At 29.7% G+C, this 16,803-nt stretch overlaps 1 protein-coding gene across 1 annotated transcript; it reads right to left on the bottom strand.

Moving 5' to 3' along the window:
- Positions 1-12,702: 12,702 nt before the first annotated feature.
- Positions 12,703-15,885, bottom strand: LOC123219904 (protein TRIGALACTOSYLDIACYLGLYCEROL 2, chloroplastic-like). The gene is made up of 6 exons (XM_044641869.1): positions 15,770-15,885; positions 14,539-15,088; positions 14,072-14,401; positions 13,703-13,818; positions 13,227-13,317; positions 12,703-13,103 (listed from the first exon to the last, which is right to left on the bottom strand). The coding sequence occupies exons 2-6, from the start codon at positions 15,055-15,057 to the stop codon at positions 13,011-13,013; spliced, it is 1,149 nt and encodes a 382-aa protein (XP_044497804.1). The 5' UTR covers positions 15,058-15,088; positions 15,770-15,885; the 3' UTR covers positions 12,703-13,010.
- Between the last annotated feature and the right edge of the window lie 918 nt (positions 15,886-16,803).

The following is a 16,803-nucleotide window of genomic DNA, read 5'->3' as shown; positions in this document are numbered from 1 at the left end:
TATGTTTGATTAATTTTTTTTATTTAACCTATTTTTGCATATTATAAGGAAAACTAAAAGTTTTGCCCTTTTGGTAAGCTTGAACCAATAACTTTTTCAGTGGACATTAGAGTAATTTAGATTATATATATAATAATTAAGTATATAAATTTATTTTATATATTAATCTAAAATTTAATTAAACAATTTATTGGTTGAACCATTGATTGATTCAGGCCAAACCTTTCACCAAAATCTAATATTATAAAAATTGAATTGATAATTAGACCGATTATTTTATTAATTCATGATTTGATCAGTTTAATCCAACAACTAACTGTTTTAATTTATTTTTAAATTATTATATATTTTTTAAATATGTATTAACATTTATCCATTTTTTAAACACAAAACATATAAAATATAATTTCAAATATATTAATTAAATAATTGACACATCATTATTTAGATAAAGAAAAAATAATTATAAGTTTTATTATTAATTTAATTAAGATAATACAAACTATAATTACTTTAAATTTTAATAAGATAAAAATTATATAATATTATATAAATTTGATTTAGTTGATTTTAAATAATTTTTTTCCATTCAATTGATTTATCAAATTTATTAAATTTTAAATAAATTATCAAATTTAAACGATTGCCTATTAGTACCCATATTTTATTATAATATAAACAGAAGGCAGGCATTGGGAGGTGGGTCCTGTCTCAACAAACTTAAAAAAAATATATATATATATATATATATATATATATATATATATATATATATATATATATATATATATATATATATATATATATATATATATATATATATATATATATATATATATATATATAATAAATCATAAATTATTGGAAGTTAAATCTAATGGCTTATTTTAGACATTCTCATCTCAAAGTCCCCTTCAACTTGATGTGGTATCTTTTATGCAAGGGGAATGCCAATTGAGAAACTTGTGCTATCAAATAATGTATTCTTTTTTTCTTTTTCTAATATTTTGCTAAGACCCACTTAAGGTTAATCCTAACCACTGATTCCGAGTAAGGGTGAAAACATAAAATCGTTAGTTCACTCAGTCGATCGAATCAATCAACCCATGGATTAATTATTTAATCAAGTAAAAGAAATCACTATTGCTCAACTCGATGAGTTCACAACTTAGCTCAAGTATATTATCAATAAATTCCTAAAGGGTTAAAATATTGTATTACACTCTTAAAATCTTACACATTGTCTTTGAATTCGATTTCATCACTAATTATAAAGATATAGTTACACTAATATAATTTTTAACTAAAATAATGTATCATTATATGATTAAAAATTATTTTATTTTTAATTTAAAATCATTTAATTATATGATGATACATCATCTAAATACTCAATTAATTATTGGGTACATTTAATTTTATTGATTTTTAATAGTTGCATTTACTTATTAAAATTAGAGTAAAACTACGTATACAAATGGTAATTACTAATAAGTACAAATAAACTGACGAATTGTTATATGATTAAATATTTTAGTTATTTATTTTATCTGTAATTAAAAATTATTTTTTTCTAAAAACACATCAATTTATTTATACCCATCAATATCCAATAATTTGTACATAAAAAAGGATTATGAAAACTAATTTAAATTATTTTATTAGATCAAATAAGTAGGGAAGTTTAGGCCACTTGGAATCCAATAATCAAACAATCCAAATCATCCACCACTATTTCCACATAGCAAGCCAATGATTTGGGGCCATTAGAATTTGTCATTAGCTCATTACTTTACTTAATATTTTTGTTATTTTTGAGCTGAATAATTGACATCTTATGATAGTTTTTTAATAATAAAATACTTTATTTTAAAAAGGGACTGTATATTTTAATATTTGTATTTAGGGTTAGTGTTTGGCTGGTTAATCTTAGACCCACAAAATTTGGCCTAGTCTTCCCAACCTCAAAAATTTTTATATGTAAATGTCAATCATTTAGACTGCAATCATCAATAGAGAAGATGATAGCTCAACCTCTTTTTTTTTGCATTTATTTTATTTTTAATAAAAGAGTATGATTCGACGAAGTGATTGATTCAGGTCAATCAATGATCAAACTGAGTGATTAATATGTTGTTTAAATAAATGATAAAAATAATATTTAAATTTTTTTACCTATTTAATTGTTTAATATTAAAACTAGAGTAAATTTAATGAAAATTGATAATCCTAGCTTAAAAAGGCATCAATATTCTTGATTGGTTTGAAAGATTTATGGTCGTTTTTGCTTGACTCAATGTTTAGATCACTTTTTTTGGTCCAAAATCAAACTTTTTTAATGGAAATTATATAATAAAATGGCAAAATCACTCATTTCACTTTATTACGTTCTTTTTTTATTTTATCTGTTATGCATCACTAATCGGTTAACCCTAATCTAAAAACCCTAAACCCGAGTGATTAATATATTGTTTAAATAAATAATAAAAATAATATTTAAAATTGTTTACCTATTTGGTCATTTTTGCTTGACCCAATGTTTAGATCACTTTTTTTTCGTCCAAAATCAACTTTTTTAATGGAAATTATATAATAAAATGACAAAATCACTCCTTTCACTTTATTATGTTCTTTTTTTATTTTATTTATCATGCATCACTAATTGGTTAACCATAACCCAAAAACCCATAAACTCACGATCCGTCTCTTTACATGTTCTAAATGTTTTCTGGTTTCTCGAAGACATGAAAGAATAACCCTAATGATGTAACCTTAAAGTCATCAATATTCTTAATTACAAAAGCAAAAAGAAGACTTATTATTGAGATTTATGGTCAATTTCACTTTTTAATAACAATTGAAAGCTCCTCCATTTCTCTCACAAAAAGGTTAGAAAGTTAAAGAGTTGTTTTTATTATTGCTTTCAAGAAGGATTTCTTCAATTCCCTAATGTAAAACACAAGATTTTATTATGCCAAGTCCTTATCATAATTGTCCAAAATATGGTATTACTCTTACTACTAAAATTTTGGAGGATTGAATACCCTTGTTCCGCTTGAGATCATTTCATGTAGATTATCGTCATTATCCATTTAAGATTATCAGAAGAGTAATGCTACAAGTACAAATGATGAGTATTATTATATACAAGCAAACTGATATATTATCATATGATTAAGTAATGTAATTATTTATTAATTTATCTCTAATTCAAAATCATTAAATCATATAATGACACGTTAGTTTGTTTGATCTATTAGTACCCTCCTTTTGTACATAAAATTAGAATTGGATTTGAATCAAGTCAAACCTAAACATGAGTTGGTTTGAACTTGATTCAAATTTATAATGGTTAATTTGTGCCTGAACTCAAACTTGTTTGAGTAGCATTGACTAGTATCACTAGAGAGAGACTTGAACTGAGTTGATAAACTGAAATTTTAGTTTAAATTCAGTTTAAATCAAATTGAACACTGAGTCAAGTCAAACTAGTTTGTTTTAGATTCAAGTCTACATGAAGTATTATTGTTATCACAAACCCCTCAAAAAAATACCAAGTGGATTCTCATGTAAAAGTAAAATAAATTTCCCAATAATATACTTTAAGCAATGCTAAATACACTTATAATAATTATTACTTTGAGTATCGGTAATAAAGTATCATAATGTTTTTAAATGATTTTAAATTAAATATAAAATATTATCTAATTAAATAATAATATTTTATTATTTATATCCAAATTGATATTTATTACTAAAAGTTATTAATTGTTTACAATTGCGGTGGCTCACATACTACAAGTCAAAATTGAATATTACAAATTTAGGAAAATTAAATAAATTAATTATTTTTTGGGTCCATATAATTTTAGCCAGTGCTCCAAATAAAACAAAAAGAACGAAAAAATCAACGCAAAACCCACATCATGAACAATAATATCTTGTGTGCACATTCCGAAGAGCTAACTTCCTGGTCAAGCAAACAAAATGTAGCATTGGGACGGTCAAAGCATTGTTTTTTATGTAAATTTTAATGTGAAAGTAAATATATATTTGTGTGTTTTAAAATTTTAAATATTTATTTGTGATCTAATTTTTATTAAAAATTTTAATTATTATTAAAGATAAAATTGTTATTTATTTATTAAAAAAATTAAAAAATTAAAATTTTATCATATTTTATTCTCATGTTTAAAAATCTCAATTTCTCTCCCTTATCCAAAGTTTTAAAGTTTTGAAAAATGATCATTTTACTCTCAAATCTGTAAGTTTTCTTTCTCTTCTCTCTGATAATGACAACCATCTGAAGATGAGATGAAGAGCTAGTGACCATTTCTGACAAACGAATCTTCGTCTATGTTAACAAAGAGATGACAAAGATAAATATTAGTCTACTGGAGATTGTCATCGGCTCTTCGTCTCGTCTTTAAATGGTTGTTGTTGCTTGAGAGAAAAAAAATAAACCCTAGGGATTTGGGAGTAGAATGGTCACTTTTCAAAACTTGAAAACTTTAAATAAGAAAAAATTATAAGAGTTTTAAACTCAGAGAGGACAAAGTAATAAAATTTTAATTTAAAATTTTTTTAGTGAAGGACGGTTTTACCTCTAATCCTAACTGAGATTTTTAATAAACATTGGGTTATAGGTGAATTTTTAAGTTTTTAAAATCTCATAGGTGTGTATGATCTTTGCATTAAAACTTGGGTGAAAAATATTCTTTGGCCTATTTAAACACACCAAATCATGATCCATTAAATAGTGTAGTTAAGCATTACAATTGTGTTTTAACCATTCTTTTGATTCCCCATTACCCAAGAAATGTCCTTTTTCAGTTGGTTAGGGGATGTGATAGTAGTTAATTGCAGTGATTAGAGGCTTCAATTAGTAATTAAGAGGAAGATTAACATAAACAATAATAATAATAATAATAATAATAAAAATGTGAATTAATTAAAAAATATATGTCTATAGGATTTTCTGTGGCATCTTCAAAGAGAGAAAAAGATAAAAACAAATGTCAATTATATATGTTTATTAATAGAATAAAACAACATTTATAAACTTTTTTTTTAATTAATTTATATATACAAATTAATGCGATAGCATATGATAGATTGGTAAGATTGTTTACTTATACCTTATTATGTAATTATGTGATTTCATATTAAAGATAAAGTAATACTCAATAGAGTTGTTAATTGGATCTACTGAATCAAGCTTAACTTGCGAAAGCTTGGGCTAATAAAAAAATTACGGGCTTGAGCTTCGAGCTTGCCTATTTGGGCTTCAAATTTTTTGTTTTGGCCTAATTGACTAAAATTTCTCGGGCTTTTGGTTTGTTCAATGCGTGTTTCGAGTATGTCCCTTTAACTTCAAAATCTTGTAAAAGCACCCTTACAATTTCTTATAGGTTTGAAATACTGACAAATACAACTTTACAATGAATGTTTGAGTTTGATAACTTAATAGACAAATTTTCTGTTTAGGCTTGCCTTAGGCTCGAAATTGAATTTTTCAGACCAAACAATTAGGCCATAGACTTGTCTGATACAATTAATAAACCTAATTACATTGTAATGTAACATCATTAGTATTCGTATCCGTATTCGTTATAATAGCATATAACATCCCCTATTACTCATTTATTGAGGTATTTGTTAGTGGAAACTCTTGAGAACCCAAATAAAAAAATGTTCTAATTCAATAAGCAGGAATTAGATACCAATAATTAGAGACATATATAAAAATTCAATTTCAAAACCCAAAAACAAAAAGAAAAAAAAAAGCATAGACAAGATGAATTAGGTTAACAAAATGAGAAAGGTTGGAGAATGATATTTAAGCTTGGAAATTGTTCTTCAATTTCATAGAATAATTAAAAGTAATCACTAATTAATATGAAGGTAATTATGGGATATTCTAATTATTTGGTAGATTAAGTGAAGCTTAAGCAAACAAGTTTTGGTTTTAGCAATCAAGCAAGCAACCTCCCAAAGTTAAAAAACAAAAAGTATAATTATTTTAATATTCAACTCATAAAGTATAATTATTTTAATTCCTAAAACAACCCTTAGATAGAGTTCGACCACATTTTTTGTGTTAAATCTAATCAACAAATTGGTAAATTTAAAAAAACAAACCTAATAATCTGGTAAACCTAGATGAGATTAATTTAATAAACCTCGTTAATATGGGATATAAGAAGATGCTAGTGTGTGCATTTAAATTCATTTGTGTAAATATAAAGTTAAACCCGAGTCCTTAAACACACGATACTTGAAATTTGTTGTTTTAACCAGTTATTCACTTGTTGTGGGATAATATATTCCTATTTTTAACTTATAAAATATTTTGTTTATTTGCTTACATAATATGAGTTATTCTATGATATTATATCGTATTATGTGTATCTAGTTTTAGATATTCAATCGAGCACTAAGATAACATATAAACATATGATTGAGCGATTGGGTGATTTAAAATGAGTAACACTATATATATCCACTTTGAGTATATAAATGAGTGTATATTTATTTCTATTATCACATGATTAGATATTACTTTATTTTTAATTTAAAATCACTTAATCAGATGATGATATACATAAATGTGTATCAATTTATGTACCTAAAATAGATACATATAATTTTATTGATTTTAAATTAAGGATAAAATAAAATTTAATCACACGATAATACATCATTTATGTACTTAATTAAATACTCAAAATCGGATATATATAGTATTGCTCATTTGTATTATATTGTATGTATAGCGTGAAAATTCTTACATACAAATCTAGAATCCAAACTTTAATTTTTAATAAAAAAATTAATTAAATAATATTATATATACACATAATAGATATTACTGAATACATCAAACTAATGTGTCATTGTATAATTGAACTGATTGTTTATAAAGTATTATCAGAAATTATTTTAGGCAAACGTGTGTTCAAAGATTATAAACAAATAAAAAAATTATAATTATTAATAAATTTGATATTTAAATAAAAAATAATTTTAAGGGTGCACATCCAAATTTGGGTAGCCAAAATCCTCTTTGCATTTGGGACAAAGATATACGACAGTGATGGGTCAGCAAAAGAAGGCTGTCTCAGCCGCTTGATTGTGACACGTATACTGAAATGTTCGTGATTGTCACTTTATCTTATTGCTGTAGAGTGGTCGGTCCCTGATGAATCGTCACCTTAGAAGTAGAAAGGCGAGACAGCATGTGATTCTGGAGGCTTTTGAAGTTTAAAAATTAGGTTAACCTGAAAGCTACGTTAGAGCAATTATATATATGTAGAGATGGTGGTTGTAACGTATTAAATGATAGTGGCCTTACATTACATGTGTAGCATTTAAGACTCTGCATCGATAATGATATCCAGGTCAGCCCGTGCTTGTGTAGAATTAAAAGATACTCAATTTGGGTTCGACTTTTTTTTTTTAAAAAATTAAATATTAAAATTAAAATTTTAATTTATTTTATTTAATAATTATGAAATCATTTATTAAATTTAAAATTTAGTATACGTAAAATGATTAGTTTGATCCTGAGAGAATAATCTGGTTTAAGTGAAGTTTTTAGTTAAAAAAAAGTTTAAACTCGACTCACTTGATATAATATATAATAACACTGAAAAAGAAGAAAACTCATCGTTGAAGAAGAAAAAAAATCTAAAACAATTAGCTCAACCTAAGATCGGCCTGCTCAAATTGATGATTAGTAACTTTAGAGGAGAAAAGTTATCAAAGAAGTAAAGATTGTTGGAGAAAAAGGAAAATGAATTGTCGATGCGATAAGCTCTATACAATAACACTAATAAGATGTCGATCTTGAGTTTGATAAGTTGATCCTTTTCAGCTTGAGCTTAGTTTGTTCTAATTGAACACCAGGTGGAGCTTAATTCATCTTAGTTCGATTCGATTTTACCCTTTAATTAAGGTCATATTACGGATAAGGGCAACGTTATTTAAGGCAGCATTATAGTAGATGGATTAAATTATTTAAAAGGAAAAGAAACTAAAATAAAGAAAGGTAAAATCATGGATATATTGAAAAAGGTTATCTCATATTTACAAATTATATATTTTATCAAATAAAAATAAATTAATATATTTTTATGTGATTGAATGATTTATTTTATTTTAAAATTTAAATTATTTAATTATATTATGATATATTAATTTATTTATATCAATTAATATTTATTATTTATACATAAAATATTATTATACTGTAAATATTATCATGCGACATCAATGTCCATGTAATTATCAAGCACGTTTAACTTAATTAATAATTAAAAAATGGGGTCTGAAAAATAATATCCATACAAAGTGGGGTCTTGAATATCATATGAAGATTTGTAGGGCCTAACAAATTAATGATTTTTTTTTTTATAACACATAAAAGCTCACCAATTATGTGTCGGTTACCAAACCTTCGATTCTTGCCAAGGTACTCAAATTTGGTTGTGGACTCGGCTCAATCAAATTGTATAAAAAAATGAGCTCAAGCTTTGGTAATACAATGACATTCCATCATACAACACTTGCATTTGATTGGATGTTATTCTAAAATTTACAAGAAAGCTCGTACTGGATTGATGATTGAGTCAGTTTGAATTAGACCCATTGTTTAGTTGAATTTGGATCAATGTTTAAACTACCATTAGTTATTGAATCAGATCAACTCACAATTGAATTGAATGATTTGTATCGAATTGTGGTTTAATCGTTGAGTTAATCCGAACAAACTATTTCACAGGATAAAACACAAATTCGATCTATATAATAAGGAGTATAAATCACATACTATCAAATAACATTTACATTCAATTGAATATTGTTTTAAAATTTATTTAATTTCCTGTAACACTAGTCAAGATCTAGACCGGCCTTTCGATCGGACCATTTGTTGTGGTCAAGTATAAGTAAGAGTAATGATTTTAAGCAATCACACTTTGGTGTAAAATTAATGTCAAAACAAAATTTCAAAATGTTTGAATTTAGAAAGAGTACATGAATTTGATTAGATTAGCTTCATAATTGAGTTTGCTAATACAGTGTTTGAAAATAATTGAAGACCTAATACCTTGAATAATTAATGTCAAAAATATAAATCGAAAACTTTCTAGATAATATTATGAATATGATTTAGTAGCGTCATCGAATCGGTAACGAACATTTATGGTATCGATGTTGAAGATACAACAATTATAAATAGTAAAACCATATGTTTCAACAATTTGACATTAGAAATAGATTTATGACTTTTATACCAGAATTGAACTTTGACCTAACAAAGAAATTGATTTACGTAAATCGATGATTAGATTGGTAAATTAGTTAGGGGTGGTTTTGTTTATTTTGTTTTGCTTAAGAATTCAAACTAATACATACTTGGATGGTTTTATCATTTTCATGTTACGTATGGACTAAGGTATGTTTTCTAATGAAGTGTGTAAAGGTGAGAGATCCAAAAAAACCCTAGCCAAATCTTCTTAGCTTATTTCAATGTCATTATTTTATTTCCAACTCCCTTAGGGGTTGATTTTGTCATTTCCAGCTCTTGACACTAATCTTATCATTTCCAGCTCTATTTTGTAACGATCTCCTCTTGATTTTGTTCACTTTTGACGATTCATTCTTATAATTGATCTAATGGTTCACTCACATCCCACCAACTAAACCAAATTGATCTGATAAAAAATTTAAAACTATAGTAGGGCCTCCAATTTGGTACTATATAATAGCCTACAAAATAAAATTCTAATACTTGGGAACCCTTTTTGTGTGCAATTAAACATTTACATATTTCTTCAATCTTATACTTCATGTGGATAAAGATGTGAAGAGCTTATGCTGAAACTGAAAAATGGATTGCTAACTATGACTAAGATTGAATTCAAACCGAAACAACCTGAACAAGGTGAAACTCGTTTTTAGGGGTTTAGGTCAAGCTCAATTCGAGCTCACCGAGCTTAGAGGATAACTCGTTCACGTTCAACTTGTTTCATAGATCAAGACTTCGTGTTCAACTTACATAAGACTTGGGTTTGTGTAGAAAAGCCAAACTTGACTTGGGCTTACCAAACTCGTTTGCTTGAATTTGATTCCTTCGTGAGTTATGCAACGTTGCTTAAATTTTCTAATATATTTTAACTTGAGTTCGAGCTTGTGAGTAGTTTTCAAATATATTTTAATTTGGGTTTGAGCTTGTAATCGATTTTCAAATATATTTTAGCTCGGATTCGGATTAGTTCGAATAAAACTCATGTTGAGCTCAAACAAAATCGCTTCAAATCCAACCCTAAAAACATGCTATAAACAAATAAATTGAATTCCAATAGCAAACACATTCAGAATGACAAGAATCTGGCAACAAATATTTTCTATATCAACAGGGCTTCTGAAAATCCTCAACAACTTCAATTTTTTTTTTTTTTCAAAAAAAGGATGATCGACAAACCTTGCTTCAACGTTACCATCCAAAGAAAGAATGCACCTTCTTCTACATATTAGTTCACTAAAATTGGACAGCTCTAAGATCTAAACTGTACAAAACTACACATGTAAATGAACCGGAGCAAAACTGGAACTTATACACATAAAAATAAGCAAATCTGCAGCCACATTCGATGGGCATTTAGTCCAAATTAAAATGCTAAAAGAAATGCCTTCTTTTTTTGAAACCATCGAATTCATATCTACTCAGTCTTTCAATTCAATGCAACTTCATTTTCTTTGGGGTGCATCTAGTTTGGATAATCTTTTATTATGAAAATTAAAAGAGTACTTCCTATTTGACATACCATGCCAGTAAATTAAATAAGGTAATATAAATAATAAAAGTTAGACAAGTGAAATAATCTCTAATTTTCTTGAACCAAACACATCCTTAGTATCTTGACTCTTTAAGAAACTTTCCAAGAGCCACAATTCCCAAATCATTTTTCTAACAAACAGAAATATGACTTTCCATTTTCTATTGCATTCTCACTTTTATGAAAGCTACTCTTAGGGCTGGATTCGAGCCGAGCCGAGCTCGGCTCGCAACCAGCTGGGGCTCGACTCGGTTTTTTTTATAGCCGGCTCGAGTTCGGCTCGGTTTCGGCTCATTTTTCATATCAAAACGGCACCGTTTTGTATATATATATGGATTAAAACAACGTCGTTTTGTATAAAAAATTTTTAAAATAAATTACCGAGCCAGTTCGAGCTCGATCAAGCCGAGCAGAGCCCGGCTCGTTTCGGGCTCGAGCCGAGCCGAGCTATCCAGCCCTAGCTACTCTACTACTCTGCCTTCACAACCCATCACATCAAATTCAAATCCTTCAAATCACTCACTCTCCAATAGGGTTAGATTCAAACTGAGCTAAACTCAAGTTTAACTCGCCTCAAAAGGACACTCTTTTAATATATATTAGTTAAAACGACATTATTTTGATTGTTTTTAATTAAACTTGCCTAGGTTCATGAACATAGTGAGCCAAACACTCTCAAGTGTGAGCTTGAGCTCATGTATAAGCTGCTTGTTTCGAGCTCAGTTGAGCCAAACTAACAATCGAGCTCGGGCCAGCCCTACTCTCCAATCACTTCATCAACACAAGCATCCAACAAAACTTTAACTCAAAAGGAAAAAAAAAAAAAGAAATTAATTGAAAAAAGGCAAACCCAGCTGAAAAAAGAAATTAATTGAAAAGAGATCTAAAACAAAACTTACTTAAAAAACAATCTATCATATACACACACATACATAAACTAGCCCCTAAAAATTTCACAAATGATGAGAAAAATAAACCAAAACCATATGAAAAAATAAAGAGGAAAAAATAGCAAAAAATCAATCACTACTCCATATAAATGCACCTACAAATACCAAAAAACTTACCCACTTATAAAAAATAAATAACCATAAAATCATTTCAGGCAAAAAGAGCTAAACAAACTCCTTGAAGTAAGAAAGTAGTCAAAGAATCACATAAAAGAATGAAGTGAAATGATCGAAAGTAGCCTAGGCATCAACAATCCCACAAAATGTATATTTGACGTCAATGAAGATTGTTAAGAGCTCTTGGTAAAGCTACAACATAGATTGCTAGACTCAAAACAAGGTAAACAAATAAGAACAATTCCAGTGGCAAACTGATAGACCTCTAACCATGAAAGTCTATTCACACAGAAGAATGAGAGGAAGATATGAAGAGGCAGCAGCAGTGAAACATCAAAAGCTGAGAATGGAGAGGCAATAGTAGTGGGACATCATAAAGTGGCGGTCCAGGAGCAGGAAGATTCCAGGATCACACCAGCAAACTCCCTGTGGTAATACATGAGTAGTGAGGACAAGGGAAACTGCTAGGCACTAGAGGAAGGTAAATTAAAAGGTAAAAGGAAGGAAGAGAAGTAAGCTGGAAATCTTGTTTGTGTTGAGTAGTCTTGAACTTGGAGAGAATTGCCCTCTCAAATTGCAAGGATTAATCTTAATGTATAGGACAGAACTGGCCTCTTGGATTGCCAGGACTTGATGGTGTCATTTTACAGTAATCTGATGTTGGTTCATGTTAAATTGCATGCTGTGTCTGGTTTATTTTCTCTCTTTTCTTCTGTTCTGCGAACACATCTTTGATATTGAAAAATTGTGATTGAGTTGGGTTCCCACCACAAACACATGAAGAATGAAAAGAATTTGGCAACAAAGATTTTCTTTATCAACAAAGGTTCTGAAAACCTTCCATGACTTTAAACATTAGGGAAAAAAAACAAACAGATATTCAGCAAAATTTGCTTCAACATTACCATCAGGAAAAAGGAATGCATCACTACCTATCGCATCAAGCCCTTTCTTCTCAGCATTTGCAACTGAAAAAGTGTATTCACCCGGTAGACTTGACATTTGATCTTCTCTCCTCTTTGATAAATGAGGTTAAAAAATGATTTCTTACCTTCTAATAAACTGTTATGCTATTATATCTTATTTCCACCAATGCTTCTCTTCATAACAACCGGCTAAGGGACTTGATAAGTAGTTTCAGATTCTGTCTTGTAGCCTCATCTCCCGTGAATCCCAGAACATCAGAACTTATATTCTGCAATGGTGGAATAATTATAAAAGGTAACAGAAAGATTACATATTTAGCTTTAAAAAAAGACAATTGATTAGTATGGTAATTAGAAATGGATATAGAATGTTGTGCAGAGTAGAACTTCACCTCTATGTTCTTCAAAGTAAAAACCAGAGTGCATATGGACTTCTGAATCAATTCAGTGTTCTCAGGGGTCATAATTGATGAATGCAACCTTCTGCAGAAAAGGAAAAAGGGAGTCATGAAGGGTACTTTGACTAACTTTCAAAGGCAGAGGAGTCTCTTTCATCACCTCTATAAAACACAGTTCACATTCGAGTTTTAATCATATATATCATCAATATAAACATGCTGATGGTGAATTATCAAAAAGCCAATTTCAAAACTAACGAGAACATATTGAATCAGCTAATAGAACATATGCATTTCATGATGTGGCTGAAGAGGACCTATTTGAATTATTGTCTAAAATTCAATAAATTTTAATTTACGTGGAAAGCAATCAGTTTCTGTGTGTTAAAACATACAATTGCATTCACCCATTTTATGAGAGGCTTACAGCTAGACACAGTTAATGGAGGAAGAGAGTAGGATGGATGTACCTCAAATCATCTGATGCTTGAGTCAAGCTTTTGGTTAAGTTCTCCACCTCTTTAAGCAGACCACTATCACGAACCTCAGACAACAAAGGTTGAACATCTTCTGCCATGGCTTCAATCTGGAACATCACTACATCAAAACCAATAGTTTGCGCATGAGAATACATCAAATATTCAGTGCAATTAAGGATTCAGCTCAATAGTACACAAAGATAGTAAAATCCAATTCAGGCAATATCCTACTCCCAAAAGAACAGCTTCTCTAAATTGAGAAAGTGAAATTTACTAAGACTTGATATTCACTGAATGGTACCAATCAAGTGAATAAATTGCAAGTGTTAAACATATATATGTGAGAAGGGCATGTCAGACCTTTGAAAGTAGTGGCTTTGCCTCTTCAATTACAGCAAAAACTCGTTCAGCCAGCGCATAGGTATTGGCAACACCAATTTCTTCCATTTCACGTCCAATACGGGTGAATATCCCTACCAATGCATCTAGACTAACTCCTTGATATCCTTCCATCTTTTGTCTATCACATATAATTAGACCTTCCTTTGCACATTCTGGGTCTAGGGGCCCTGTTGAAGGTGTTGGAATGGGATTTCTGGGTGTTATGTCAATTAAAGTTTCCATAAGAAGACCAGATTGGTTTACCTCCACCAGTGAGTTTCGAGGTATTATAATTTTATCATCTTCAATCTAAAATAAAAAGAAAATTGACTTGTTTAAGTGAAAAAAGTAGAGCAAGTATTTACTGTACTTCTCAAATTTAAAAGTCAAAAAGCAATGGAGATAAAATAAAAAATGCATAACAATACTATGGCATGAAAACAAACCTCGGCAACTGCTTCAATGCTTTTCAGAGATGGGTTAACACGAATAACGTTGCCAACAGTCACCCCTCTAATCCTCACAGGAGTTCCTGTGCAAATGCCAGCAGCTTGAGAAAACTCAAATACAGCCAAATATTTCCTAAATTTAGACCGCAGTTGAAAACCCCTCAACCAAACCAAACTAAGAGCAAGAAGCACTGTGCCAGATACAAGAAACAACCCCACTCCACCTTCCCAAATGCTCCTCCGACCAAACCCAAAATCACTCAGTGGACGTAAAGTTTGCCTCCAAATCTTCCGAGGAACATCCAAAACAACAGACAGTGGATTCTTTGTCTCTGAAGAAGGGGTTGGTTTGTTATGTCCTGTATCGGCAGACAAAGCTCTTATTGGAGTAGCTTTCGCTTTAGGTCTTGGTGGAAGACAGGGCAAGAATTTTATAGAAATGCTAGGACCAGTAGTCATTGATGAAGATACTATTGCGGGGCATGTTGAAATCGGGACCAATGAATTCCCAACCATCTTTTAAGAGAATTCCAGATCAAATTAGTTGCTGCAACAGCCAACAACAACCACACAAGTTTTAAATACTGTCAGTCGTAGCAACTACCTTCAGCCAAATTCAACAAAACTTGAATTGCATTTCACATAAGTCTACGGCCACTGAAACTTTCACCTATCTAACTATGCAACAAAAAAAATCTAAAACTGGCACATAATCGAAAGGTCATACAACTCATCAAAGTGATTAGAAGAAAAACACAGAAAATTGTCACAATTTCAGAACCATTTAATCAATACAATTTCAACTGCTAAGATCTCAAAATTTTGAAATGTAATGGTGTTACTTTCCACAAGTTCTATCACGATTTCTATAAAGTGAAGACATTACTAACCCCTCATCAATAGAACGAACGGTTTCAATTAAGAATTTTAGTGCTAAACTATTCACAAAATACTTATTCTTCAACCAAAATCAACCCAAAAAATCCCCAAAAAAAACTTTGAGATTCAGTAACTACTGATCCACCAAAATAAAGAAAGCCCACAAAGTTAAAATTATTATAAAGCAACTAAAATCTCCAATTGGCTTGACCAAACTTGGTTTTTCAATCATTTCTTAACATTTTCTCACTAGCCACACAGTACAGAATCAAACTAAAACAAATAAAAACATCACAAACCAATAAAAGGAATAGATTTAAGATGAAAAACTAAACCTCGGTTTACCTACCTTATGACTGAGTTAAAGGCAAAAGAAAATGAGCTTGCCTTGTTTTAGAGTTCAACGGGGCAGTGTAGAGCAATAAAAAGTAGGCCAGAAGAATTTGTCCACCCAAGGTTTAGTGATTTCCCAACTCCCACCCGCTAAGTTTAAAAAACCTAAATACCTATCCACAGATAACTAAAGTTAACAAAATTTGTTAGTTTTCGGGGTAAAATTATTATTTAATTAGTGATAGTAAAAAAATAAAACTTTATGTTATTTTCCCCCTTAAACCCTAAAAATTAATAATTTTCTCCTGATTTAAGTTTTGAAAAATTACATTTTCGTCCAAAGGCTTCAATTTTTCATTGAGTTTTTCTAGTGAATAGCCCCCTTCTTTGGTGCTCTCTTGGTGATATCTCTCTCTCTCTCTAATGTTGTTTCTCCTTCGTAGCCATCTCTTGATGCCCTACTCATTCGTTATTTGAATGAACAATTCGTCTGAAGACAAATAGTTTGTCTGAATGACGAATAAGCAGAGCATCGAGAGATGGTTGGGAAGGAGAGACAATGTCAAAGAGGGAGATATATCATCAGGAGAATGCCAAAGAAGGTAGTTGTTAATAACTAGGTGAAATTCTTATGTATACTTTCTCATCCAAATCTCCATGTAAGAATGCATTATTGATATCAAGTTGATAAAGATGCCATTTTTCAACATCAACTACAACAAGAAAGACATGAATAGTGATAAGTTTTGCCACAAGAGCAAAGGTCTCATGATAGTCAATTCCTTCTAATTAGGTGTATCCCTTTATTACAAGTCTAGATTTGTGGTGTTTTATAAATTCATAAGACTTCCTTTTAATCTTAAAAACCTACTTGCAACCAATCGCTTGCTTGTCGGGAGGAAGATGGACAAGAGTCCAAGTGTCCAAGTGTTGTTATTCTCTACACTTGTATTTGAGCTTACACTACATCACACTATTATGGAACTTGCACAACTTTGGCAAATGTTTTGGGTTCATTAATGGAGAACAAAGAAGTAAGAAATGAAATAT

The sequence above is a fragment of the Mangifera indica genome, chromosome 7 (assembly GCF_011075055.1).
Source record: "Mangifera indica cultivar Alphonso chromosome 7, CATAS_Mindica_2.1, whole genome shotgun sequence".
NCBI lineage: Eukaryota > Viridiplantae > Streptophyta > Magnoliopsida > Sapindales > Anacardiaceae > Mangifera > Mangifera indica.
This window is presented reverse-complemented; position numbering and strand designations above follow the sequence as displayed.